The following is a 27,897-nucleotide window of genomic DNA, read 5'->3' as shown; positions in this document are numbered from 1 at the left end:
CTCCATAAGGTGATATTTTTATGGAAGACCAAATTATTCCAAGAAGTGATGTGTTTGTTTCTCATCATTGCAAAACTTCTCCTAATTGATTTGGGGCTATTCATCTTTATCCAAATACCCTTCTTCTAAACTTATTCCTGCAAAAGACATTAATTATTGTTTTCAATCATGAAAATCTGTAATTGTAATTGAAAACAGGGTGCACACTACATAGAAATTGGGGGAAAGGGTGCAGACCATATAGAAATCGTGAATCTGGGTGTATAGCACATGATAACAATTTGTCTAAAGACAAGAGTATCACCCGTTTTTGTTTTCAATTACAGTTTCTCAACAATTTAATTAAATAATAGTATGTAATTGGGGAAAGGATACACGCCATATAGAAACATATGAGCCTTTGATCAAATAAAATAGACGGTTGAGATTTGGTGTCAACGAATCTGTTGATACCTGGTGGTTAACGGATCCTGACTCATAGAATAATATCAACCATTTTAATTGTTACATCTACTGAAATGTTACTTTTAAAATTAATACTTTTTTTTAGAGGTTTAAAATTAAAACTGTTAAAATCAAAGAAAGGGTCAACCCCGTTTATACCTGCCAACTAGGTATAAGCATAGGTTGTACTTTAATTAAATTAAATAAGCCATGATTTAAACTGTTATACACATAGTATACACAAGGGTCAAAAAAAACCCAGTACATTTCCATAAAACAATGACCCTCTACGTACCTACTTGGTCATATTCCTGCACTCAAACCTTTAATTTAGGAGAAGGAAAATAGGGACCCAAGTTACAGATTCAAACTTGGGTTCAAAATAAACAGTAACTTTGCTAACATTAACTAGAATATATACACATGTACAGACAATACTGGTACAGATTTCTTAGAACCAGGGATGCCATGTCGGATCCATCATGCACAAGTTCCTTGGGTTTAAGGCAGCTTCAACCAACTCAGTAACACCCCGCTGCACAGATTGGGGTGGTTCCATCACATTCTCCTCCTATATCAACATTAATTAACGTAAATACTAAGTGATACAAACAAGAGATCAACGTTATAAAAAAATAATAAGTAATCTACCATGTTAATTGTGAGATATAGGAGTGAGAAATTTGAAGGGAAAAAAACAGGAACAAATATCAATCAATGAATTGAAAGTGGAAAGGCAAGGCATCCAGTTTTCCTCATTAGATTTTTAAGTGGTTCTTACGAAATCAATAGAGACACGTGTGGAGGATCAATTGGATTCTTGAATTTTTTGGTAGAACAACGGATTGGAAATTTTTTATATAATCATTTATCTCCCCATTTCATCAATTAAAAAAGAAGCATGAACTTAGACTTAACAATCATATTAGAACAAAACATAAAATTGAAATAAAAATTAAAAAATAGAGGCAATCTTTTAGCTACTCACCTCATCAGAAAAATTCTGCGGTGCTATTGCCTTAACTCTCCCAACTACATGTTCCACATTTGTAATAACCTTTTGTTTAAAGTCAACAGGGCTCATAGTACCACCTGCAGCCATAGGGGCCATGGGCATCCCAAGTGGTCTTCTCCAAGACCAAGACAGGAGCTCATCACGGAAAAACATTGCTAGATGATGCCATAGATGCTGACTTTGCTGCAACACAGCAATTTAAGAACAAATCAGTCGTGTGTCATGCAATATATGATTATAACATTAAAATATTGAAAACATCTTGGTTCACACACACGGTGTGTGTGTGTGTGTGTGTGTGTGTGTGTGTGTGTGTGTGTGTGTGTGTGTGTGTGTGTGTTGTGTAAATTCTCACTTTCGGTGAAGCCACAGCCTGTGCAGCTGCACACATCGAAGATACAATAAGGCCTTCTACTCCATGGGAGAAGAATGCTTGCATATTCCTTGTTAGCCTGAATGGGACTGGCTCATTAAACTCGATCAGTCCGTTTGCATCATATGCAGGATGAAAATCAGTTTGAAATATTTTTCCAGTGTTCTTTGCAAACAAAATTTTGTTGGGAGACCTCCCACCAATTTGTAGCATAAAGGACATGAAACTTGAAAGAGCCAACTGGATGGCGAATTGCTTCTTGAAAGCCCACGTATGGTTACCACTGGGTAGGGTTTTGTACATGTACTGTGAAAAGATGTTGTCATTAACAAGATTTTTAGTTATTTCATTATAGGCTTGCAGACGAAGATCAACAACAGCTTCTGGAGATATTTGCCCAGTTATGGCCTGATTCAACTGCTCCTTGAAATAGGTTATTGGAAGATCAGCCTCTCGGTCATTCCTTGAACAATGATTCTCATAGACTTCAAGGAAAGTACTATACATCAAATCATCTTCTACCATGCGAACCTGACCACACAATTTTTCAAGCAAAGATTAGTGGAACCTTTTATAAGTAGGCAATGACGTGTGAACGGAAATAAAAGAAAAACAAGAAACAATGTGCTTAATGAAAATTATTCTAACCTGGGACCAAACAGGAATAATTATCGGTGTGTGAATGCATATGTGACGGCGTCTAGATTCCTTGTGCTTCTCAAACATTTGGTTCATCATACGGAAAAGCTGTAATATGCGCTCATCACTTCTAGCGTTAGGAGTTAAAGACGTCTGTACAATAAAATGGCGTTGAGAACCATCAGAACCAATTAGAGTCAAACGCCGAAAACTGCTCCCATGCCTCCGTACAATTGGAATATCAGCTGCAACCCTATCCAACTTCACAGTATGATCAGGTGCAATTTCCTGGAACATAATAAATAAATGAATGAGAATCAGTATAAGATGCCTCATAAACTCAGGCTAACGAAAGGTTATTTTCACCCCAATCAATACTGTAATAACAAAGAAATAAAATTAAGGTCTTGGCATTGTTTGAAAAAATAAATCCAAAAGTAGTAGTCACCTGATCAGTGAAATACTGCCCTGGAACTTCAACATCAATAACATGGAAGTCTCGCAATACCCTACTTTCTTCTTCAAGCTTTAATACTGCTGGAAATCTATCCTCAACATTACTTTGCAGCACATTCTTCCAGTGTTTCAACCGCTCAGTCAGTTGAGAGAGGGTAGATGGGAATGTGGCAGTGCTTTCTGGATCAAGATCGCGTTCAAAATCCTGTTTGTACTCCCTTACAAAATCAACATGCTTATTAACAGCATCTGCTGAAAAGCAAGCTCTGCAAACACCTGAGAGCTCTTTCTTGAGAGACTGGGGAACTTCTGCAGTTGTAGCTGTTGGATATTTGTAGCAGCGGTGGAGCAGAGCGTTAACCACAGCCAAAAGTCGCTCCTCAGGAAGAGTGACAAACCTTGAACCAATTTCTGTTAGTAGAACCTGCAAAAGGAAACGTAATCTAGTTTAGGAAAGACATGGTCCAAATCTTATTCTCAGATACACGGGTACAATTCATATCATGCATACAAAACATTTGAATGGATAGTGGTAGTTCAATCCACTTAAATACTACTAGTTGAAACATTAAAGATGAGCTGTCATCAAGTATTGAAGTCTACACAAAATATATCACTCCTTCTCATGTGCCTGTGTTCTTAGAGTTGTGATTTCTAAGAATTACGGCTCCACCTAACCCCCAAAAGCTATAGCTCTAGGGGTGAAGATTTTGCATGCCTTCTAAGGAATACTTTGACCATATCATTAGTCGATGTGAGATATCAATTCTCAACACCACCAATGACAGCTATTCAGATTCCTACATCCATTTAATAAATCCATACAATCGTTTCATAGTTTATCCTGTGTGCTACAGCCTACCAGTAATAACATGGTTCAATTCTGTGACTAAGAGCAACCCAGTTTAGTATGGAGCCAGAAGAAGTGGTGGAGAGGGTGAGGCCGCATACATTTATTGTTAGTTATACAAAAGCAAATTAAAAACTCTTAATAAGATCACCTCAAGTTCACTGGCCAAATTAGAATGCTTTCCCCTAAGAGCCTCCATTATATCCTTTGCAGCATCAAAGGCACTGGCAGCTGAAGCCACAAAACCCAATGCCCCAGCACGCCTTAAAGTGTTCTGACCACCTTCATTGAGGTTTGCAGAACCTTGCTGCAATGGTTGGTCATTTGCATTGTGAATGTTGCTTTCTGCACTTGTGGACCTCTCAGGTTCTTGCCCATGTGAGTTTCCACCATCATGAGATCCAATTCCACCAGCGGACTGGGAGCCTTGGTGAGCTTGAATATCACCTGGAACTTGTGTTCTTGCATTTCCATCAGCAATGCCACCGTGAGAACCTCCACCAGTCCCAGAAACACTTTGCTGTGCTCTTTGCTGAGCCATTGCTATTCTCCCAAGTTCAGATTTATTGGCAACATCACGTCGTTCCAGCAAGTATGTGCGCAGCCAATAATACAGAGCCTGACATTCAGGAGAAGAAACTCCAGTTAAAAATTTAGGATCAAAATAACTTACAATGAAAAAAAGAAAATGACACTTACTTGAGGATACAAGGTTGCAATCTTCAGAAGAACAAGTTTACAGTGAGGAGCTTCTGTTCTCTGGAGGGAGAGCAAGAGCTGTGGAATCCAAGACAGCCAAACCCAATGTGGAACGTGTTCGTAGTACTTATCAAATGCCCTTCCGACAGGCTCATTAGGAGTATCGAAACTTAGAAGATAAAGAACACGGGCTAAATGGCTTCTTGAATTGGACACACCAAATTTTATACCTTGCAAGAAACAGCTGACAGCATATTCCAACCAAATTTCTTCATGAGTTTCTTTGTAAGCCTATTCAAAGTAGATGGTGGATAAGTATGAAGCTCAAGTTAACAGTAATAGAAAGTAAGAGCATGAAAAATATAATAGTGTATACCATATCACAATAGTTTCCCCAACTTATCCATCCCTTAGGCAGGTTTTTAAAAAGACTAATTGCATTTGAATAAGAAAGATTTGCATTCTCAGAGTCATTCAATTTTAAGAAGAAGTCCCCTTTTAGGCGGAAAATTTCAGCCTTGTGTTTTGGAGGAAAGTACTCCAGATTAGTGTTGTTGATCAGATTAAGACCAGCTGTAACCTCTCCTTTTGTTTCTAAATATGCCTTTGCCTGCTCAACTATCTTAACAAATGCTTCCTGTAAATACATAAAAAAGAGCAGATCAGAAACAATTAACAGAAGTTCTAAACCATTAGGGCTTTCTGTAGTTAAAAAGAATACATGATCAAGAAACAACACGGGTATGATAATGCTAATTTTTGTATGTGCATAACCTGACATTTGATAATATATGGTCCAAAAAGTATCAGAAGAATCATCCACAAGATAATGGTGCAGTCAAATAACACCAAAGACTAGCCTGACCTATAATTCTAAAGACTGTGAACAGATATTGACATAATACAAAAAATAAGCATTTATGTGTTAAACCTTTAACCATAAGTTCACAGCAGAGGTAGTTATTATCATACCTGTACTTCCATGGTCGAGTAGCCATATAATTTTTCGAGTACGTTGACACAGACATCAAATAGGCCTTGTTTGCGAGCAATATGAGCAAGCCTGTTAACAGTCCAAGCTTTGTCACGGTATCCAAGATGATGAAGCGCTGAATTTGTGGAGCCGAAATCTTTGAAAGCTTCGATTACAGAATTGTACGTGTCATTCCTCCACTGCAGCAAATCATACCAAACAGACATATTATCCCATTCATTTGGAGTTCTTAGCCTCCATGTCTCAAGGATATCCTTTAGATCAGCATAAAGGTTTCCTTGCACGCCAACTGCTGCATTCCCAGAGAGTTTATTTCCATTGGAAATGTCTATTAGCACCTTAGCTGACTCTTGAACTTCAACTAACTGTTGGAATTGCTGCAGAAGGGGAATCCTGGAATGAACAGACATTTCTGGCAGCTGCCACCATTGTTCTAGAGCAAGATCGATCCCTTTAACCACCATGTTCTCAGCATCCCCCACGCCATTTGTATTTTTTTCATGAAGAGCAAAGTATGCTTTGATCAAACGTAGTTTTGGAGTTTCTTCCACTTGAGCTTTCGGAATAACATGTTCCTTCATATATGTCCAATCAGGCAATTTCCATAAACTATCGAGCAGAATTTCATAATTCTCAACACTCTTGCCAAAATCTGCCAGTGCATCCCATTGACTAAGTTGACTGGCACAGTATAGCCATTGCTCTTCCCATAGACACATCTCGGCCTTGGGTACAGTGTTGTTATATGTTCCTTGAGTTGCCTTCACCATGGCTTGATAAAAGAGACTTTGAGCACGGTGCCAGTAACCGTGCTGAACAAGAGAAAGCCCTGCCCTGGTTTCAGCAGTGATTGATCTCTTCTTCCAAAGCCCACATCTCATATCCTCTTCATTGAGCAATCGATAGAGCTCAGCCAAAGACTCGCAGCATTTGGAATCATTTGGAAACAACATAACATGACTTTCCAGCAAAGCCAATGCAATGTGCCATGCATTATACGTTTTCCCAATATATTTAATGAGCTCACTTGGCATTCTAGGTTGAGGATGGCTCAACTGAAGCCCTTCTAATAGTGCTTGCACTACATTTGGCCTGCTGGCTTGCTGCCTCTTATGGTAATCTTTAGAAAGAAGTGTAATCATAGGTTTAGCAAGTGTTACTTGTTCTTCTTTATGTAATGTAACCCAGACAATTGGAAATACCAGAACCCACAAATGGTATGCAACATTAGCATCTGTATGGGCCAACTCTCTTAATGGAATTAATAGATCAGCCACCTGCCAAATTTGTTATCGGAGTATAAGTACAAAACTGTAAAATGCATAGAACTTACCAACAATTTGTCAAACTCGAAGGAAAAAGTTTGACTTTTTTATTGGAATATATTATTTCCTTTTATTCCTTTTGGTGTTTTGATAGTTTACATAGATAGGTTTAGGCAGTTCCTGATTCAATCCTAAAGCATGTGTTTCGACTTTGCTCTCTTCAGAAATATATATGTAGAGTCTTACTGTGAATAGGTTACAATATTACGATTTACCTATCAATAAAATATTGGTAAATGCTAACAAGTGTCATTTGATAAGAAATTTAAAGTAGAAATTTTATCTTGGGATTTGTGGATTTTCAACACATTGAAACATCAAAAAGCAACTTTTTCTACATGAAAATTATCAATTGTTTCCATTTTTGAATCCTTAACGAGTGTCATTAGGGCACTTGTTAGCAAGACCCTAAAATATTTATAAATAAAGCATGTTCTCCATATAGTACAAGTCTGCCACCGACATATGTTGACACATTATTAATGTAACATAATAACCTCAAATATGACATACAATCATTAAACTGAAAAGAAAACACTTTAGGCTTACCTCAAGTTTGCTCATGTTGTTAAGAAACTGAGTATGCTTAAGCACAAGAGTCTCGAAAGTTAGCGGAGCATCCTCAGCTCCTTCAGATGCATCATTAACCTTGTGCTGCATTCCAGACGTTTCCAGAAGAGAGCTTGATACCAGAAGTGGTTGAACCCTGGCAGAATTTGGAGCTAGTGTGATAGGTTTATCATCAACTAATATTGCCAAGAGAAGATCAAGGCCTTGTTTGAGCCAGAAGACATCACTCAAAGCTGCCCAGTCTTGAACTTGGATGATGAATTGAAGCCTGGTGAAAAGAGTTTTCGCAAGAGATTCGTGATACAGAGAGAAGAACTTCATCCTAATTTCAGGATCCCTAGCTCTTAAACCAAGCATAAACGTCCTTTCTACCTTCAGGAAAACCTCTTGACGCAAGGTTAAAGGGTATCTGGGGAAACCAATAAAAAATAATCAAACACGATATAATCTAAGCATAACATAATAGACTCAAGATGCTTTACTTACTTATTTGAATCAGCACAAATCCCAAAAAGAAGTTCAAGGTATTTCTGGTCCCACTCATCCAGATTAGTTGGTGAGAAATGTTGTTTGTCAACTTGTGAGAGCTTCTGAAGAAAAGAAACTATCTCCTTTGGACTGAGAAAGGCACTTGATGTGACGGAAGTTCCTTGTTTAGAATCATCTTCAATCCACCCTTTAATCACATCAAGTATGCAGAGAAGTACACTAGCATCGATACCTTTCTCTGAGAGCAAAGCATTCAATATTTGAGATACAGACCGCTTGCACTCAGGAACAACCATCACTCTTTCTGTAACAAGTTTTAAGATTGATTTTACATTTGAAATAACTGCTCCAACATCAACACCTTGACGAGAAGACGTGACTGCTGAATCTGGATCAGTTCTTTGACCCTATATTGGACAAAATTCTTAAATAAATAAATTTGGAACACAAAGTATCAAGCAATGTTGGTTTAGATTACAATTGAAAACCAAAAAGAAATTGTGTAAGGCAAGATATGCTCTAGATCACAATGGAATGGCATCAGTAGACTTGATTTAACATGTTGTACATTACTGTGTGTCAAACAAAAACACATTGAGGGGTGCATTACCATAAAGAATAACCATATACTCCCTCCGGCCTTAAATATAAGCAAAAAGACAAATGTATTTGGTCTAAATTTAGATTAAATCCATTTGACTTTTTGTGTATATTTAAGACTCAAGGGAGTATAATCTTACAGTTAACAGATTCAATACGTCTTAGTTTGAAACCAATGTCCAGGTCACATTTTCAAGCTTTACCTATGAAAGCCAGGTCGCAGGGCAGGAATTACAAAAATGAACCACAGAATTTTATATTCAAGTAGTATTTAAAAAATATAAAACAAAATTGGCATGTATTGTGAAGAGGAAAATTGGAATGACATGACGAGGGTGGTTTATTAACTGTTCTAGACTCGGGTGATTAGTACCTAGTCTACTGATCAGTGATAAGCTCCAAACTATGAGATAATTTATATTATTATATTAATCCTTGACATAATATTAAATTCGTATTTCTTGTGTGAAGGAGACAGGAGTATACAATCTGCAGTATATACGTAAGGTTTAACCTATTCAATCCCTAAAATTAGGGAATGGAATCAATTAAAAAGAGGATAGTATCTAAGCAAATACTCCAAAATCTCAACTTCTTGTACTATAAATATATGCCTCTGTATTGAGTAGCCATACATTTTTCCTCTAGACTAGACTTTTGACTCCAAAATCAAAACTGCATTTTAGGCCACAAATTATATATATATATATATATATATATATATATATATATATAAAATGAGAGGGAAAATCCAACTTACTTGTCTTATATGAGAACCTGCGGATGAACCCATATCACGCTGCAGGCGCTGAAGAAGGCGAACCAAAACTAAAGGATCAATGAAATTCCTCTGTACCTCAGTCAAGGTTTTAATGACAAGCAATAAGAAACTAATTGCACCGGCATTATTATCATCACTAGATGTTTGAGGAGCTGTGACGGTGGTAACATGCTTTTGTATCAAATCATCAACCTTCTGGTACAACAACTTAACGTCAGCAGGTGTTGAAGCTGCTTCTTGGGGAAAAGCAACACAAATCATCCTCAACAGTGAACAGAAAGACTTGCCAGCATCTAAAAGTTTATGCTTGAAACATGGTTCAAGAATCTGGAGGGAAAGAAATTACATCACTACAAAAATTGAAGAATTTGGAAAATAAAATAAAAACATACAGCATGATATTAGGCCTACTTGAGAAATCTGGTTTATGTTGTTTCTTATGAACATGTGAGGTTGTTTCTCTAAAACTTTGTTCATGACATCCAAACCCTGTGCCAGCGCAGTGGAAGGGTCCTTTGCCTGAGATGGTTGTATACTGCTCAACAACTTCTCCAAATAATTAAATTTTACATTTGCATTCGGCCACACCTCTAAAGCTTGTGAAAGTAGCTCCAAAGCTTGTTTATACATGGCACTTGCTTCTTTGTCCTTGGGTTCTATAACCAGAGCAACCTAATTCCAGAAATCAGAGTTAACCATCAATGAAATCTTCATAAACAAAATGATTTGCGAGGAGATGTTGAATATACGAGGAACTTTTAATTAACTGATTAAACTTTTGCCTCAAAATAGAAGTGCCCACACTTCCACACATGCATACTTGTCATCTCTATACCTCAAAAGGATGGTGAATTGTAATACCAAATTAAATAACTATGTATCCAATACATATGCAAACCTTAGCTACACAAGCTATGTAGTGAGATTAGAATAAAGAAATGACAGTATTCTGGGGAAAGCAACAGCAATTTATGCAGTCAGAGTGTAAATAAAATATTGTATATAGCCTCTTCACAAATGAACAAAGCTTTCTATGAACTAATCTGCCAACACCAATATTATCGAAAAGCTAAAAAAAACATATTAGAAGTAAGCCTTACTCTGATAAGAAAATTTATAATCATTTCCTCCATTGCAGCATTTGGTTTAAATTCTTCATCAGGTTGACTAGAAGATCCCGGAGTTTCAATGTTAGGGATTGATGATGGACCACCAGGTGACATGACACAAAGGGGTTGAAGACCAGGTTCTGCTTTTACTCGCTTAGTTGTATCATCAGGAAATGTGGACCCTTCCACAGATCGCTTAGACTCGGCTGAGCTAGGATTAAAGACATCACTGATTTGGTTCGGAGCATCAGAATCAGTAACAACTTTCATCTCATTTTGTCTTTGCCTCTCCCAGTTAACAACTAATCCAGCAAGTTCAATGGCAAGACGTCTGTTCTCTGTTGTGGTATTATATGGCAATCCAAGGCGACTCAGAGAATTCACCATCTGAGGAACAAACTGCGCTCTGCAGCTGTAGAAGAGGTCCGAATGCCGGACTATAAGTTGGAAAATGTGAATAAGATTCGGAATTGAGTGCCCTTCTTCAACAAGTATTTTCTTAGTGTATCTTATCCATATGGGCATCCGAGAATCGCCAAGCGGCAAACGTTTTGGCAGTGCTGGCATTAGAATGTCAAGAGCCTGCCTGACCAACATTCTATTTTCTGGTTGGCAGGTCCTAAGAAGAGCTACAAAAACCTGCAGTCAAAAATCAGTATTTGGGTACTGGTACATCGTCTGGATAGATGTCAACTTTCCAGACACGCTTATGTTATGCATATGAAATTGAGTTAGGTACAAATAACAAAAGACAGGTTTTCAAAGCACATATTTCAAAAAAAAAAAAAAAACGATAATGTTTCCTATGATATAGGCTCAAAAGTTTTCAATCTAGAGGCATCCACTCGTATCAAAGACATCACAAAACACAAATAAAGACTATCTCTAACTTCTATATCAAGCCCAAAAAACAACTCAAAAAGGGAAAGAAACTCTGGGAGGTTTACATGATTTAAATTGCTTGTTCCTGAAAGAGATAATCATGAAAGATATATGTCAAACATTTTTATGTAAAAGTAATAAAACAAAAACCTTGTACAATGTTGTCTACTGACTAAAAAAGAAACGGCTGTAGAAAGAATAGCCATAGCCCAAAGGAAACCAAATTTTGCAAGAAAATATCCAATCGCTATAACTACTAATGTAGGTATTTCCCAATTAATGCTGCAAGCTTTGAATACATAAGAGGGTCAAAGCTCCCCTTCATGGTTACACTTTCAAAATAGGAATGAAAATTTAAAAACAATAGGAAGTAAAGCCAAACGATTAGACAAAACTGTATTTCCATAAGAAAAATATCCCCAAGTCATCCAAATAATAACTAGTTGAAGTAATCCACATGTTGACAATATATTATTCCAAGGAATGTTTAAACAGAAGTCAATGTTTCCATACCTGAAGTATTATTTTTTCAGGAGCTTGATATGCCTCCAAGAAATGGCAAACATTCACAAATGCCCATTGTTTGCTTGCAGTATCTTCACGCTTAAGATGGTTCCAGCCGAACTTTATTAGTTCCTTCCTATGATGGACAAGATCATTCTGAAGATACTTAAGAAGCAAAGTTGCAAGCTGCAATAGTTCTATTCGTAAAGGCTCGTCATATTCTGCAGAAATCTACAAAAGAAAGACATGATGCATTGAGAGACACGTGTGAGCTTCAAAAGTTGTATCACAGACACCGAGTTATAAGATTTAAAGGAAGGGTCGTGTAAGAAATAAAACATAGCAGGATATACCTCTTCTGGAGGATCCAGAAGTTTGTCAACGATTGTTTTTATAATTGCAGGATCAACCACTTCCCAACTTTGGCCATTTTGAAAGGCATGTGCAAGCATCGGAAGAATGAGCATTTGCATTACAATCACCAAGTGGTCGTGACCAAGTTGTTTTGATTGGAAAAGGTTGAGAAAATGTAACAGGAGGGCCTTTTTCATGCTCGAAGGATAACCTTCTGCAACCTAAAAGGCACCAAGATAGTTCATATGTGAATGATGAAATACAAGAATGAAGTTTGATCTAAACAGAAAATACAGATCCAGTTATGAAGTACCTCGATGATGTAAAACTCCTTCAGGAATGTATAGTCAATTCGACTATGAAATAAGAATATGGTAAGTATATCAAACAGAACATTTACTTCATTTTTGTCATGTCTTAAGTAATTCAGGAAGCACTTGATAAGCCATTTACTTTCCTTAATCTGCAAATCCATGAAGATGACTGGGTTACGCATCTAAAATCAACAATGATGACAGAGCACTAAATAAATTGAGCTTTGCAACACTTACTTGCACTAGGTTCAGTTCCTGCTCATTTTGAAGCCGGGATATTCTGGCAGGTGACTTCCATACTAATACTAATGTATCAAACACGGCACGATTACTTTGTAACCAGCCAGGCATTAATTTGACCAGGGTTTTAATAAGTGCTAGACCCTGAAAGTAAGCATCGGAAGTTGCATTTGGAGTAGAAACAAGAACATTGGAGCCATCGGTCGATGCAGAGACATGGTTTTCTTCACCTGACAAAGTAGCATTTGCAATTGTGGATGATGAAGCCATTGCCACTTCAGATTTGGGCATAAATTCGGAGAATGCACTTGAAAGTATCTTCTGTGGTGATTTTGAAAGTTCGTCTCTCAACGGCTGACCGGCTTCTGAACAAATTATATACATAAAACTGAATTCACAGTACACACAAAACAAAGAAACAATGTCAGCATTCTAAATTATTAGTTATATAATAAAAATTCAGCTTTGAACATTCTAAAAACTAATATAATTAATATTCAACATTCGAAAAACTTACCGCCTGAAATATTTTGGTTCACTTAATCGAGTAAGAAAATAATCAACTGCAACGGGTGCATATCGATTTAAAAACTTTGTAATTGGGAGGCGGTATGGACTATTTATTTCACTGTATACTTGTCCAGGGGGAAGAGCTCCTTCCAAATCAATAGTCAAGGTTACAAGTTCATCGAGGAATTTTGAAGCAGCGGGAGGAAGCAAGTGAAACAGGTCAATTATAGCTGCAACAGTAGAGAATAATGTCATCAGTGCAAGAATAAGATGAGGAACTGCATTAGAAATATTTGCATTTAATAGGTTAGACCATAGATGTGTAACCTGCAGCTATCTTCGGTTCTTCACCAGCCTTCCATGACTTCTGACACTGTGCCAATTTTTCGGGCTCCAGCCACCTCCTTAGATGCTCTAAAAGTTTGCCGCCCAAGGTAACATTGAACCAATTGGATAATAGCTCAAGCAAGCGGGCAAGGCCTAGCAGAAGAGGCATGCTGAGATTTTTTGTGTGAGCTAAATTGACCAATATAGGCCTAAGGCTGCTTTGTAAAAGTTCCTTGGGCATCCTTTGATTTATAACCTACGTGATACAGACAGAAAGCAGTATTTAAGGATTAAAAAATTATTTCAAGTACACTAAAAGTATCTGCATCTGTATCTCTGTCAGGGTGAATTACTTAGCTAGTCCCACACCCCAAAAAAGAAGGTTGTGTTAGGTAATCATCTATGGATGTAAAATCTTGCCAAAGTTTCATGACATAAAAATGCATCTCTAAACTAAAAACATGCACCGATAAGATTATAGTAACAATATCATTTGTTTATTTAACAATACCACCAGAACAGTGGAATTATGAAAATACTGAAATGGAATGGAACATATAATTAGGTTCAAATGATCCCAGAATAAACTACTACGTATTTATCATCTATAGGCAGTCACATTCCTGAAAGTACATCATTAGAGATATATCTGCACATGCATTGCAATCAAGTCACATTACTGAACATATAATTAGGTTCAAATGATCCCAGAATAAACTACTACGTATTTATCATCTATAGGAAATCACATTCCTGAAAGTACATCATTAGGGATATATCTGCACATGCATTGCAATCAAGCCAACAAAGAAGCTTAAAGTATGCAACATAAAAGCTAAGTATACCTGCCGTAGGCCTTCCTTTGCAACAGCAACAATATCTGGAGTCCGACAGGTTAAAGACTTAAAAAACATTGCGATGATCTTTGCACGCAATTCAGAATGATTTGGAGTCTTGAAATCAGCCCATGCCATTGTGGTGCAGAGCAGTTCAATGCAAGCTGTCCGAAGTTTAGTCAAGGATGTCACAACTTTGGGGTTGATAAACTTGGCAACCCATGCATTGTCATCAGACTCTGCTATTTGTAATGCGTCTTGGAGGAAATTAACTAACTCTGGAGTCAACTTGAGAAGAGGTGGCCTCAAGGCTAGACAAAAATTCAATGCTGTAACTGTTCCAACCTACACAAGATATAATAAAGTAAACTGGTGAATGGATAAAAGCTCAAAGAAGGATCAAATCAATAACCATCAGGAAATAATAATTTAAGGGTACCTGTTGATCAACGGTCTTTAACTTAAGTGGCCGCATTATGAGAGGCTGGAGAAATTGCTGATACAATGGCTCTAGTAATTCAGACACCTCACTACCAGTCCTGCTAGCTAAAAGTGCCAAGCATGATTGTACATTCTTTCTCACAATGATAGAGGCATTCTGGTTGAATAACTCTTGAGCAAGAAAATCTACTACTCCTTGAAAGCTTTGCCTCCGCGCCTCACTGTTTGCTTCATCAGCATTATTCACTACTCGAAGAACCTGAGTGAGTACTTGACTTGTCTCTTCCTGCTCCTTGCTAGCATAAATGGGAAGCTTTTTAAGGACATATATTAGACCACGCACAATTCTTACTTGGAAAAGGCAGAGGGTCTCAACAGTGACCTTTCCAACCAAGGCACCAAGTCCCATCACACCACCTATTTGTGCTTGCCATTTAAGTCCATAGCAACAATGCAGAAGACGGGGCAATAGTTGCTCAAATACAGGAACACGAACACTAGGGGGAGGAGAATACACAGGGTTCATTGATGGACTAGAGACAATCATAGGTGTACCAGGCCCTCTGGACATTATGAAATCAGTATGTTTTGAACGAGCAAGAAATACAAGTGTTTCTGCAAACATATTTAAAGCATCAAGAGCAGCTTTGGCATGGAGCCTGTTTTCATCTGCTAATACATCAACTAAAGCATCCAAGAATACCAAAGGATCCAGCTCCTTCAGATTTGAACAAATACTAGATTTAGTCCTAGAACCAACATGAACAGATAGTGATGAACCCCCAATTGCAGCTACTGATACACTACTGAATGAAGAATCCATATGAAATATCATCGCAAAATGGCGACATATATTGACAACAAAATCATCTGCAGAATCCGTGAGATCTGGCTCACCATTGGCAGCAATGATAGTCATTAAAAGAATCTTGAAAACAGATTTCTCAGCCATAAGTTGAGTCTTTGTCTTTACTCCTAAGTCAGCCTGCAAATGACATGCAATATATTATATGACAGCAACAATAAATAAACCACAACACAGACCCAATTAAAATATACTGTAATTAAATGTAAAATATTAGAGAGGAAGTATATCAAGTTAAGGCAGTGAATTCGGCAAAAGAAACATAATGGGACTGAACTGTGGCAGAATTATTAATCAATTTATTATATTGTTCATGTAGGACTAGGAGTGATCTATGAAATGTGGTGAGCAGAATATTATATATTTCTCCATATTAATCAGAAGTGTTGGTACAGTGTTTTGGAGAATTTGTGAAGCACTATAATAATAGTAACAAACTAACCTTTGCATCCATTGACTCAGACCTGCGTGATGGTTGATCAACCGTAGAAGCCAACATTGCAGACAGCTGCTTGGATGTGCATCCCTCATCAGCAACAGTTCCAGGCAAATTCAACTGAGATGATAAGCAAACACGAAGGAACCTGAGAGCCTGCTTTCGATAGAAAGCATCCATGCCACAATTCCTGTTCATTACAGCCTCTACAGCAAGATTTATGCATCGATCAAGTGGCACCAAGAATGGGGTGGCAGGCTCAAATGTCAAAATCAGGCGAAGCCCGTGCTCAGGGTTCTCTTTACACTCAAGTGCCAGAGGCTCTTTGAGGAATCGCCTGTTTCGCCCACCTAATTTTCCAAGAAGCTGCAATGCTTTAGCACCCCAAGGATAAGGAGCTGGTCTTAAGTGGGACCATAAGGCCAGAATCACATCAGACATGACATTGGCCATACTCGGCTCTAGGAAGTCAGGATTTAAACTATCGACCCAAAACTCCAGTGTCCGTAAACCAAGACTTACTAGCTCATCACTTCCCTTAAGACATAATACCAGAGGCTTCATAAGACGAGACAGGTATGGTAACAGAGAGCTCAAACGGGCAGGCAAGGTCATGCAGAGCTCTAATAGAAGATCTCTCATATCTTCCACTGTTGGCCCTTCCAACATAGCCAATAGCAGATTGAGGCACGGCTGCAACATGGGGATCAAGTCCCGCAGCAAAAGTTCAAACTTGCAGCCTGAAAGTGCTCGGAACATTGTTCGAAGCAACTGCATGTAACCAAGAGGTCTTTCAACTTCAGTAGAATTTTTCATGCAATATTCCATTATGACAGGCACATGAGGCTGCAAAATCCGTTCAAAATCTGAAGGTGCTTTAGCAACAGCACCAAATATAAACCGAAAGAGATGCAAGACCAGTTTTGCTGCAGGTGAATCTGGGGTTTTCAACACATCAAGTTTGCTGTTTACAAGAAAATTAACAAGCACATCAGCAAATGGCCGGTACACTTTAGGGGCCGCAAGAAGTGTGGAGAATATATGGACAAGTTGCGTGTTGGAGATCATGCACTCAAAAAGCTCAGGCATACACAGAGAGAACATATCCATAAGATCTCGAGGTTCCATGATGGCCAAAATTTGTGAGAAGAGATGAAGCATTTCCCTTTCCTCATCCTTCTCCTTAAAGAGTGCTAAGCAATGAACACCACTTTTCAAAACACCAGAGGCTTTGTAAACCTACACAAGACTCTTAAGTCAACTTAAATACTTACGCTTAAAAACACCAACATTCAACCAAAATTTATCTAATGTACCTCATCTTCTCTCATGCCCCTAGATGCTTGAGGTGGTGGCAAATTAGACGAAGGTGAGACAAGCACCTGTAATGTTCCATGAATAAGGAAAATATCTCACATGAAAAACATTATATGGGAGGACAGAGGTGGTGAATCCACAGACGGCAATTATATATGGAAAAACATTATATGGAAAAACATTATACCGAAGATTTTATTACCTGGGACCTAGGAGAATGTGCATGAGTGATGCTCCATATGATGGTCTTCATTCCTGAAAGTCATATTTATAAAGAGAGGAAAAAAAACATCTCTGATCATATGATAAAAATGGGTATGTTTACCAGTCATAAAATCCATAAAACTAGTTGACAGCTTGACACTCTAAAAACCCAAGATAAGGAAGTTCGGAAAATTTAAAGAAATAAATTACCCATCACTAATGTCTTAATCAGATGCTTGTAATCATTTACTTCCTTCGAATATTCAGGAGGGCCCACAATATTGAAAACTGCCTGCAAGGAGAACATAGGACAGAATCATTCCAAGCAAAACTCAAGTTAACGGTATATAAAATAGTACCTTAACAATGAAGAATTAAAAAACAACAGTAGTAGTATTTTTACTTAAGACATACATAGTGTGCAAATCGGAAAAAAATTACAAGTTACAAGTTGTCAATTTTCATCCTTCATCCTTATCAATTATGTTTTGATTAGGTCATGACGTTTCAGGTTTTGATTAGTTCATATGTTTTAGGTCTTGGAGTGAAGATATCTAACCCAAGTGTGTTATCAACTTGTGTATAAACTTGTGATTCACTGAATAATAATACAAGTGCGTTTTATCCACTTATTACTATCTCTCTAAAAATTCTCTCTTGTCTCAAGTGTGTGAACCACAAAAGTGTGTGTTCAGTGTGTGCTGTGCCAAAATCCAAGACTTACTATTGAAGATGGTAAAAATTAAAATTAGAACTTGGCATTGTGTTTACAACTGAAGAAAAAGAGAGGAAGAAAGCAAAATAAATAACAAAAACTGAAAATGGAAAAAAGAAGTTAATTTATTCAAATTTAGTAAAAACATATGAACACAAAATGGAAATAAACTAAAATCCCAATAAAGCATACTTCCAGAAACACACATATTATAGTAACAGTTAGCCAAAAACAACCTTCACTCTTAAGCAACATTACCATAAGCAACAACCCCCGATTTAGAAGGTTTGGGTTTGGAGAAATAGGAGAGAAACAGGGGATTAAACCTCTAGTAGTGTGCAACATATAACTGACTTGTAATGGTTGTTAGCTACTTGGTGGGAGAGTTAGAAAAGGAATGAAAAGGTGAGAAGGAGGCTGTAATAACCATCAATATAATGGGAGAGTTCGGGTCTCTTGATTACCTGAAGATTCTTTTCATTCAATTATTTGTGTTCATTGTTATTCACTTCTGTCTGGTCCAATCCTATCACACTACGCAGTTGCGCAAAAATGTCCAACTTATTGACAAAAGGGCATTTAATAATTAAACAATATGACCTTATTCTCAATTGAGAAAATAACCTAAATAGTTCTCAAATAAAGATATATGTTTACTATCTAGTTTTGGAGTATGCTTTCGTATGTTCTCCATCATTCCCTCCTCTTAGTTAATCAGTAAATTCACAACCCTTTTCTAAAATGATGATCTGTTCCTAATAATTAGATGCATGGGGAATAATGATGAGTTCTCGAATGCAATGTCCTCGGTTTCTACTAGAATTGCAAACCATGAATAAGCAATTACTCTTATTTTTCTTAAAAGCAATTCATTCCAGAGAATTGTTTACAATTCCTCATTCCTTTCCTTCCTTTACCAGTGAGTTTAAACTTATAAATCTGTTTCCGGTATGTAGTTAAGCAAATAATGACAGTCTGAAACAAATTTAGATGTGAGGATAAACATAGCAGTGCCAATATTTAGCCGGAAAAAAATTCTCGAGTTTTCTAACAACCTGCACAGGGAGTTCAAGCTTTGATCTCAAGGTAGAACGATCCTTTCCTTCCTCGCCTTCCTCCAATAGCTATAAAAATAATAATAACATTAACAAGTTAAGAACAAATGTGACAGCACAAACAAGTAAAAAGTAAATCAATGGAAGTAAACCACTATATTGTACACACTGCAAGGCCAATTGGGGGAAATTTATCAGCAATCTGAGCGAAGAGCTTACTAAGTAACCCAACTCTCCTTAACAAATAGGGAATCAGGTTCAAACCCCTCAAAAGACCAAAACAAAGTGGAACTTTAGAAGCATCCTTAGTGGGTTTAAGTAATAAAGTCATTTTATAACTATATTATATATGTATATTAGTAAAGAAATGGTTGATATTATATAAAAAAAATAAAAAAAATAAAAAAAAGAGTTATATATGTATATTAGTAAAGAAATGGTTGATATTATATAAAAAAATATAAAAAAAATAAAATAAAATAAAAAAAAGAGTGATACCCTTCCAAAACAGCCTAGGGGAGAAATAGGGGAAATGGATGGACTGGAGTGAAATGGAATGGGTTCCTTCGTATTCCAGTTAATTCCAACATATTTTAGGACATCCAAACAATGACAACTAATGGTATTTCATTCCATTCCCTCCTATCCACTTCTTTTCATCAATTCCAAAATAGCCTGAGATATGATCCGGATATTATAGCTTTATATGATACTTTTCGCTTTGTCAAAAAAAAAAATTATATTTGTCGTATATTCTAACAATGACAATCCCCAAAAGAGAGGCTGCAAACAATTTGTGTTAATGAAACTACATTCACACAATTATATGAAACTTAAAATTATTCCCAAATAACCTGCGGTATTGTCCGTTTGAAAGTACTGAATTTCCCAACAAAAGCATCCAAAATGCGGCCCTAAAAAGCAACATCATTATGTCAATCCAAGAAAAAAGATTTAGTACAATACCAAATTGCAAAAACCTAACAGAAATTGCGCAACTGACCAATAAGATCCTAGCTTCATCTGTAGACTGCTGATCAACCCCTTTCTCAAAAATTGGTTCCACCTGGATCCAATGGAAAGGCACAACATAAGAAAGCTAGAAGAATTTAATCAGTCACCACAACTTAAATCTTTCTCTTCAGGGATAAGAGGAAGACAGAAAATGGATAAGAAAAGTTCAGTTGTTGACCGAGAAGAGATTAAGAGACAACAAAAAATAACTCCAGAAAGTGAAAAGAACTGCGAAAACAACAAAAAAGAGAGAGAGGATAATAAAATAATACAACTATACCACCCTCCAGTCTATAAAATACAATGTCAAACCCCGAATTAAATACAAGCAAAACACCATGGAGAGGACAAGTAAACAAATAAATTACAATTCAAAAGCTAGTGAGGCAACGGCACTATAAGCTAATAATAGCACAAAATCAATTTGAACAACATTCTCAGTATTTTTCTATAAATACCTGGAACTAAAAATTGACGTAATGGAGATAGAAATTCAAAAATGAAAACAGAAAATAATATTAAATATATTAAGAAGAGTAAGGTAGGTACCAGATTCAACATCAAGCGAGCACAAGTGGTGTGGATGCTCAATGATAAAGAAGCATCGTGCATATTACTTGAAAATAAGTAAATTATCCGCGACAACTGCAACCATATTAAATTCAAATTAGCAAGGTTGTGTGCAAAGGAAACACTGGCGATTAAAGATATTTGCAGCAATATAATGGGAGAAAAATTATGTCCCCGTATTCAAAATTAATATTCATAGAATGCACATATAAATATCAGTGATCATCTTTGTTCCGTCAAATGTTTAAACTTCTACTCATATTAAAAAATAAATAAATCAATTCAAGATGCTATTTAATATTTCAAAACCCTAGTAACCTGCCCTTTTGTGCTGCAATTTTTTTTTTTGCTGTAAAGGTAGAAATTTTCTTAGATGAGAGAAAAAAATGGAGCACTGATTCATTGAAGCAACATATATTATATAATCTTAAATGAAATTCATAAATTGAAGAATAATAAAAATGAAATAACAAATCTTCCATTATATTCAACCAGTGTTACCAATCCTGGATAGAGCAGAGCGTAGCATTGTGGCCAACCCCAAAACTCTAGAGAAGGAAAGTGGCGGGATGGACACTGTTTAAATTTTTATATAATTTATATGACAAATCATTTACACTATATACATATAAGCACAAAAACTAACTGTGACTGAACGGTGAGGAGGGTGAAAAAAAACAGCAAGGGTGAGAGAGATAAAGTTGTAACATTGTTTTGGTGTTTTTAATTGCAAAGTTCCTAAAATACCCTAACCAAAAACCCTACTCTATTGTCAATGCGGAAATGCGGCGCGGCCAACCCAAAAATTGGAGCGGAGCGGGCGCTATTTCAGCGACGCGGACAATAAAACTAAAAATAATATTATTAATTAAGGACTAAGAAAGTATGAAAAAATATGTTTAATATTAATATAAATGAAAAATTAAAGATGATTAATTTTTTTTAGTATTAAAAACTATTATAAAATGTATTTAATAATTACTATCAATATAAATGAAGCATATATTTATTATTAATTTATTAATATAAATGAAAATTTTATTTTGTATTCATATTTAGTATTAATACCATTGTTATTTACTTATTTACTTATATAAAATATGTAAGCTAATGTCATTATTGGGCCTAGCAAAATGACCCAATCCAATCAAGAATGCAATACACTAACCCTACTGTCTTTCTCTCTCCCAGCCCACCACACTTTTTTCAGATCTGATTTCCTTCTTCACTTTTCTCAAGATATTTTTGTACGATTTGCTTGTTTCACATGAATAAAAGGATGATGAAGAGAGAACAGAGATGAGATTTATTCCCATATCTCTAATCAGTCTTTCACTTATTCCCCTTCTTCATTTTAACTGTAAAAAAAGGACGATGAAGAGAGAACAGAGATGAGATTTTTTGTTGTTGTACGATGAGATTTTACACACGGAGCAAAACGTGCCGGCTTTGACCCGATTTCGACCCGCCCCGCTCCACCCAAATGCGTCCGCTTTGTCCGCTCCAGAGCGCTGCATAGCTTTTTGGCTAATTTGGCCGCTCCATGCCGCGATATCGCTGGTAGCGGCCGCTATTGACAACAGAGAAACCCTAACAACTGAATCTTAATGGTTTCTTTGGAGTTCTCAATCTCATTCTGAATTGCGACTCGATCTCACCGCAACAGCCGTTATTTCGGCTGATAAATCAAACCGCTCTCTAATGCACCTATGGCATCCAGAGGCTTCTCTGCTACTCGGCTATAGCGCGATATTGATTTCACTAGATCAACTAAGAAACCACTATGGAGTAACTATTAGCTATTTATTACAAAGAAGCTCACAAGACCACTTAATTCCATTCTATGTGAAACAAATAAAATATTACCCTTGTCTTAACCCCTTATGAGATATCTAAATCGGCGATAAAATAAATTCTCTTTGGAGTCTGGATAATACGTTTAGTTGAATTGATGTATGCTTCTGATAGTAATTCTAGTTTTAAGAATACACCAACACTTTAGCCGTTTGAATGATTTTGAAATATCAATTTGGTTCTCAATGTGTACTTTTTTACTTAAAAATTGTCCAAAAGTCATAGGAACAAAAGTAATGTCATGCTGATATGACTAAATATCATCAAATGTTCAATAACTGTTTCAGAAATCTTTCATGAACCAAATTGTGGGTGTACTCTTAGTTCAATAACTATTATTATTCTCTATAATAATATAAATAACTAAAAAATGGAGTGAATATTAAAATAAAAACCAACACTTACTACTACTGTAATAAATCACTAAAAGCGGCATGTAAATCTAAAATGAGATTAAGAGGAAAAGCATACCTGTGATAAAGACAGATCTTGCCGAACATGATGTACAATTTCTGCCAGAAGACTATAAGCCAAGGGCCTCAGCGTCTCAAAGCATGCTCGCCCAGTCCCAACCAGATTCCTGAAAGTTTGAAAATCTATAAATTAGAATATGCTCAATACAGCTGTATGCTGTCAGGCTTAATTTCCTCTTATTGTTCTACTATTCCCTGTATCCTTTCCAGTGTTGACAATGGTGGATAGCGGGTCATGGTGGAAGGCCAAATTTTCACCATTTTAAGCCCCCATTCTTTGCAAATTGGCCATGGCGGTTGACAAAAACATCTGCCACCGTAATCCGCCATGGTGCAACTAGGCCGCTATTTGATAACACTAAAAAAAATATTTCTTCCTGTTTAGATAAAAAGATAACACTAAATTCTCTATATTCCTGACAAGCATGCATGCATTTAAATCACAACTCTGCAATTTCTCAAACATATCTAATATTGTAAGCAAAAACAAAGAAAGCATAATCTAACAGTTAATCGTTTGTAGCTCAATAACTGTATAAAAAAAATTTGAACACTTAAATTTATGACCATCTAGATTGTATCACTAGCGGCCTTCAAAATACATACAACTTCAACCAGCCAGAAAAGTATACAGAGTCACCGTGGAGGATCTCTTGACAAAAAAATTAATAAAAAATATTTACATGACATAATATGATAATAATAACCACTCAGAGAGACTGTTACTGTCACGTAAAGCGAATATAATCTACACAATAACCATTGTTTTAGTTATTTATACCGATGGAAAATATTATTAACAGGGGTTCCTTATTTGAATTTCTTCAATAAAATATCTGCATCAATATCTTGTAATAGATCGTATTGTTACCTTTGTTCCAATAAAGTGTCAATCAGAGGAAATAAGCCTCGCCTGAAATCAGTTCCAAGGACATGTTTCAGGGATATTAACAACTCCTGCATCCAACACTTTTTGACTTTAAATCAAAGAAAGAGAAACTCAATGGCAAAATGGAAAAATAAACAATGGTATCACCTTTCTAATGGTTACAGAGTCGGTACATGTTACAAGCAAATTCACGATGCTTTTACATATACTTTCTTCATGTGGCCTTATATAATCAGCATAGCTTTTCAACAGATAAGTCAAGAATGAAACTGTCTGCAATAACAAAACAAAAAAAAACAAGTAAACAGCAATAATATTAGGAGAAAGATTACGGAAATACATTATTTGATCATCAACAGATAAAATTTGAGCCAAATCTAATTTTCCCCTAAATTCTCGTAAACTAGGATATGATTCCACTTCCTTGTGGCCACTAAAAAGAGGCTTAATGTTTCTAATATTAATTCTACTAGTGCAGTAGAAATCCATATTCTTTGCGCATGACTGAAGAATAACATTTGTAACATTGGTGGTAAACCCAAAGAGATAAGCAAAAACATATACAGGCCTGTCTTAATATATTGAAATGAATAGAGTAATAGCACTTGTTTTTCACTCTCGTACAGTCGTTGGGTTTGTTAACTTCTCTCCTAAAATTACATATCCCATTGTTAATGTTTGTGGTTTATTGAGTCACGGGCTTCTCCATTACACATTCGTATGAAAAAAATGATATTTTCTTGATTTTGTCATATAGATTTTTCATATTTACATTTCCACCATAAGAACCTACCTTGACCTGTGCGCCCTTGAGTTCAGTGAAATGAGTTCTCAGATAAGGAGGAACCCTTTCAGGGCCAGGGACCGATATAGCAGCAACCATCAAAGGCAATAATTGAGGAATATTTGCTTGAACGAAATGACTATACAGTTGAAACAGAAACATCACCACCAGTGGACTCTCCGTAACTATCTTGAACGAGCGAGTACTTGGATTGAGCTGCGAGCCAGTGGCAGTGGCAGGGTTTATACTTTGATCTGAAAGTGTATCCATCGGCTTGACATCCTCCCCTGTCATCGCCATGTTCTCAAAGAAATGACTAACAGTCAACTTAAAATTTTGGTAAATCTTGCATACGAAGTCAAGAAAAGGCTGGACTTCATTTTCTAAAGTTGGCCTAAAGTTCCTCAAAAGGTCAAAGATTATACGAATACAAATCAACCCGTTTTCTTCATTATCCGTTGTAAGCACTTGCATCGCAACCTTCAAGAGATCCTGTACAAAAGGCCGGAGAACTTCACTGTGCGGAAGCCTATTCAATATCTCAACCACAATATTCCTCAGCTTATGCTCAGGATTATCCACAAACTGTGGCTTTGTAATTTGCAGTAGTATCGCCGAGAATGCCCGAAAATAACACTTTAAAAAATTCAAATACTCAGCAGTGTGAGCAATCTCAAGACTATCCCTAACCTCCATCACCATTTGCAATCTCGCCTGTATCGCTGTTTCCACCACACACAAAAACAACAAGTTAACCCAATGCAACACATCAATAAAAAAATAAACCTCCAAAAAACCCAAACCAAAAACAATTGAACAACACAAACATTGTTGAATCTATTCTCCTACAGCCACTTAAATTAATTTATGTTTGGTTCTGCGGTGACAAGAAATGATTGTGTGAATTGAAGCGTAAGATAGAATCGGTCTATTTCCGACATGATATACCTAGACGCCCGATCCTTCATACTAAGGAACTCAAATTGCCTACTAAAGATGCTAAAAGTAAATTGAATGCAAATTGATTTATATTTGGATACATTCATGTAAAAGTGAGTTGAACAATAAATTTGAGTGTAAAAATCAATTCTAGGATTCTGAGACAACTCTAAAATTAGGCGTGTCACGATGTCTGCGTTTACTTTATCTGTGTAAGTGTGTACACACGTGTTCACATTCAAATTCAAATAATTCATTTTTTCCAATTATCATCCTATCTGTGTAAAGTCAATTCTAAAGACAGTATCAATTATACTCAAGAACAACCACACATATCAAAATCAATTCAATATTTCTATAATCAAATTGAGTTCGTCCAAAATTGGAACAAAACAAGGTAAAAACAGAATGAAAACCAAAATTTCAACTATCATGCAAAAATTTGGTTATGAAACAGTAAGGGGGATGAAGAGGAATTGACTTACTGAGATCAGGCTCAACGAGATGACGAGAATGTTGCTCGAAATTCTGAACGGGACTCATGATTGTGATGAAAGGGTTAGCCCTAAACCCTAACAGAGAAGAACGAAAGCAATTTGGCGATTGATGAATGTGATCGATCGTATTTCTAGGGTTTGTTGTGAACGAACCAAAACTGAGAGCGATTGATTAGGTTAAAGAAGAAGTAGAAGAAGAAGAAATTAGGGGTTAGGGAGAAGAGAGAAGAGAGGTTTTATGAGTGAGCGCCGGAGTCTTTGTTAAGTTTGCATTTGCATTGCGCCCTACTAGGCATCATGTACTTCTTCACACGAGGCTTGTGTTTTTGTTTTATACCCCAAAAAACACACACACCCCACTTTAGGAGGAGGTCAATAATTTATTGTTTTTCAAAACATTATTTTATTGTTGACTCAATTTTTGTTTTTTAAATGATCATCCTCCCAAAGAAAAAAAATTAAAGGATCATAGCACTAACTTGTGTCTTTAGGAGACATATTAAGCATTCCATAAATGGTAAATATTTATTATAAATTTTTTAAAAAAAAATTTTAAATGATCATTCTCCCAAAGAAAAAATTAAGGGATCACTAAAAATCAATATGGCCCTTGAATTATGTCTCTCCCTGAATTATTTATCTTAACTATTAAATTGATTCATGGTAATGTCAAATAAACGCTAAAAACTAAAAGAATGTGTTTTAACTTTAATTTATTACATTTTCATGTTTGAAATGAAATTTCATCCATGTTTAACGTAACCTCAAAGGTCTTTACGCAAAAGTGTTAAAAACCACTTCAAATTATCTTTGTTTTCTACATCCACAAGCTTATGATATTATAAACATAATTTTGCATATAAAAAATTCCCTCTGTGCTACCAAATCATGAACCACCCCTCAACCACCAAGACTGAAGCTAGTGAATCTTTAGGGCACTCATATGTAAAGATTCATTTATTCTTGACATTTTATGCAATTTTTATTTATGCTAGGTTAATTTCGCTACTAAAACTTGTAAGCATAATGTTTCAAGATGGAAGGGTACATCCTTTACTAAGGATGAAATAAATACTCTAAGTGAAGCAACTTTTGCTCGTTAATCAACTTATGATGAAATTTGTTGTGAATTCGTTAAAAAATCACACCAATAAAATACTTGATGTGTGGAGCAAAATAATCAAGCAACCAAAATAAAGTGGGTGACAGTTATAAACACAAGCAAAAGTAGAAAACAGCAAAAGAAAGAAAGAGATAACACAAGAAATTTGTTTACCCAGTTCGGTCCAATACTGACCTAGTCTGGGGGAGAGAGCAGCCCTCCGTTCCACTATAATGATGAGTAACTTTACAAAAGAGATGTCAAAGGGTTATAAGAATCAGTGTTCAAACCTAATTCTACCTAAAGTCTCAATCTCTTCCCGTGACCAAGAGACTCACTCCCACTTAGAGAAATCTCTCTAAAACCCTAGTTTGTTGTTTGTTCCTAAACCCTTGTTTTCAGCCCCCCTCTCTCAAGGTTTCATCTGATAC

At 36.4% G+C, this 27,897-nt stretch overlaps 1 protein-coding gene across 1 annotated transcript; it reads right to left on the bottom strand.

Annotated features, from left to right (window-relative positions):
• Positions 1 to 575: 575 nt before the first annotated feature.
• Positions 576 to 26,717, bottom strand: LOC146920122 (Phosphatidylinositol 3- and 4-kinase family protein with FAT domain-containing protein). Its single transcript, XM_085713503.1, has 35 exons — positions 26,353 to 26,717; positions 24,938 to 25,650; positions 24,292 to 24,417; positions 24,127 to 24,212; positions 23,254 to 23,362; positions 20,908 to 21,003; positions 20,348 to 20,410; positions 20,199 to 20,258; positions 19,345 to 19,413; positions 17,785 to 17,866; positions 17,573 to 17,625; positions 17,370 to 17,435; positions 16,060 to 17,292; positions 14,751 to 15,737; positions 14,321 to 14,656; positions 13,476 to 13,731; positions 13,156 to 13,378; positions 12,636 to 13,026; positions 12,398 to 12,547; positions 12,084 to 12,305; positions 11,740 to 11,961; positions 10,336 to 10,983; positions 9,647 to 9,907; positions 9,215 to 9,562; positions 7,852 to 8,261; positions 7,345 to 7,774; positions 5,449 to 6,747; positions 4,853 to 5,113; positions 4,477 to 4,767; positions 3,929 to 4,396; positions 2,920 to 3,351; positions 2,481 to 2,759; positions 1,815 to 2,363; positions 1,433 to 1,642; positions 576 to 1,015 (listed from the first exon to the last, which is right to left on the bottom strand). Exons 1-35 carry the CDS (start codon positions 26,408 to 26,410, stop codon positions 896 to 898), a joined length of 11,607 nt encoding a protein of 3,868 aa, XP_085569629.1. The 5' UTR covers positions 26,411 to 26,717; the 3' UTR covers positions 576 to 895.
• Positions 26,718 to 27,897: the final 1,180 nt, after the last annotated feature.

The sequence above is a fragment of the Medicago sativa genome, chromosome 5 (assembly GCF_051527215.1).
Source record: "Medicago sativa cultivar Bolivia chromosome 5, Bolivia_mono, whole genome shotgun sequence".
NCBI lineage: Eukaryota > Viridiplantae > Streptophyta > Magnoliopsida > Fabales > Fabaceae > Medicago > Medicago sativa.
This window is presented reverse-complemented; position numbering and strand designations above follow the sequence as displayed.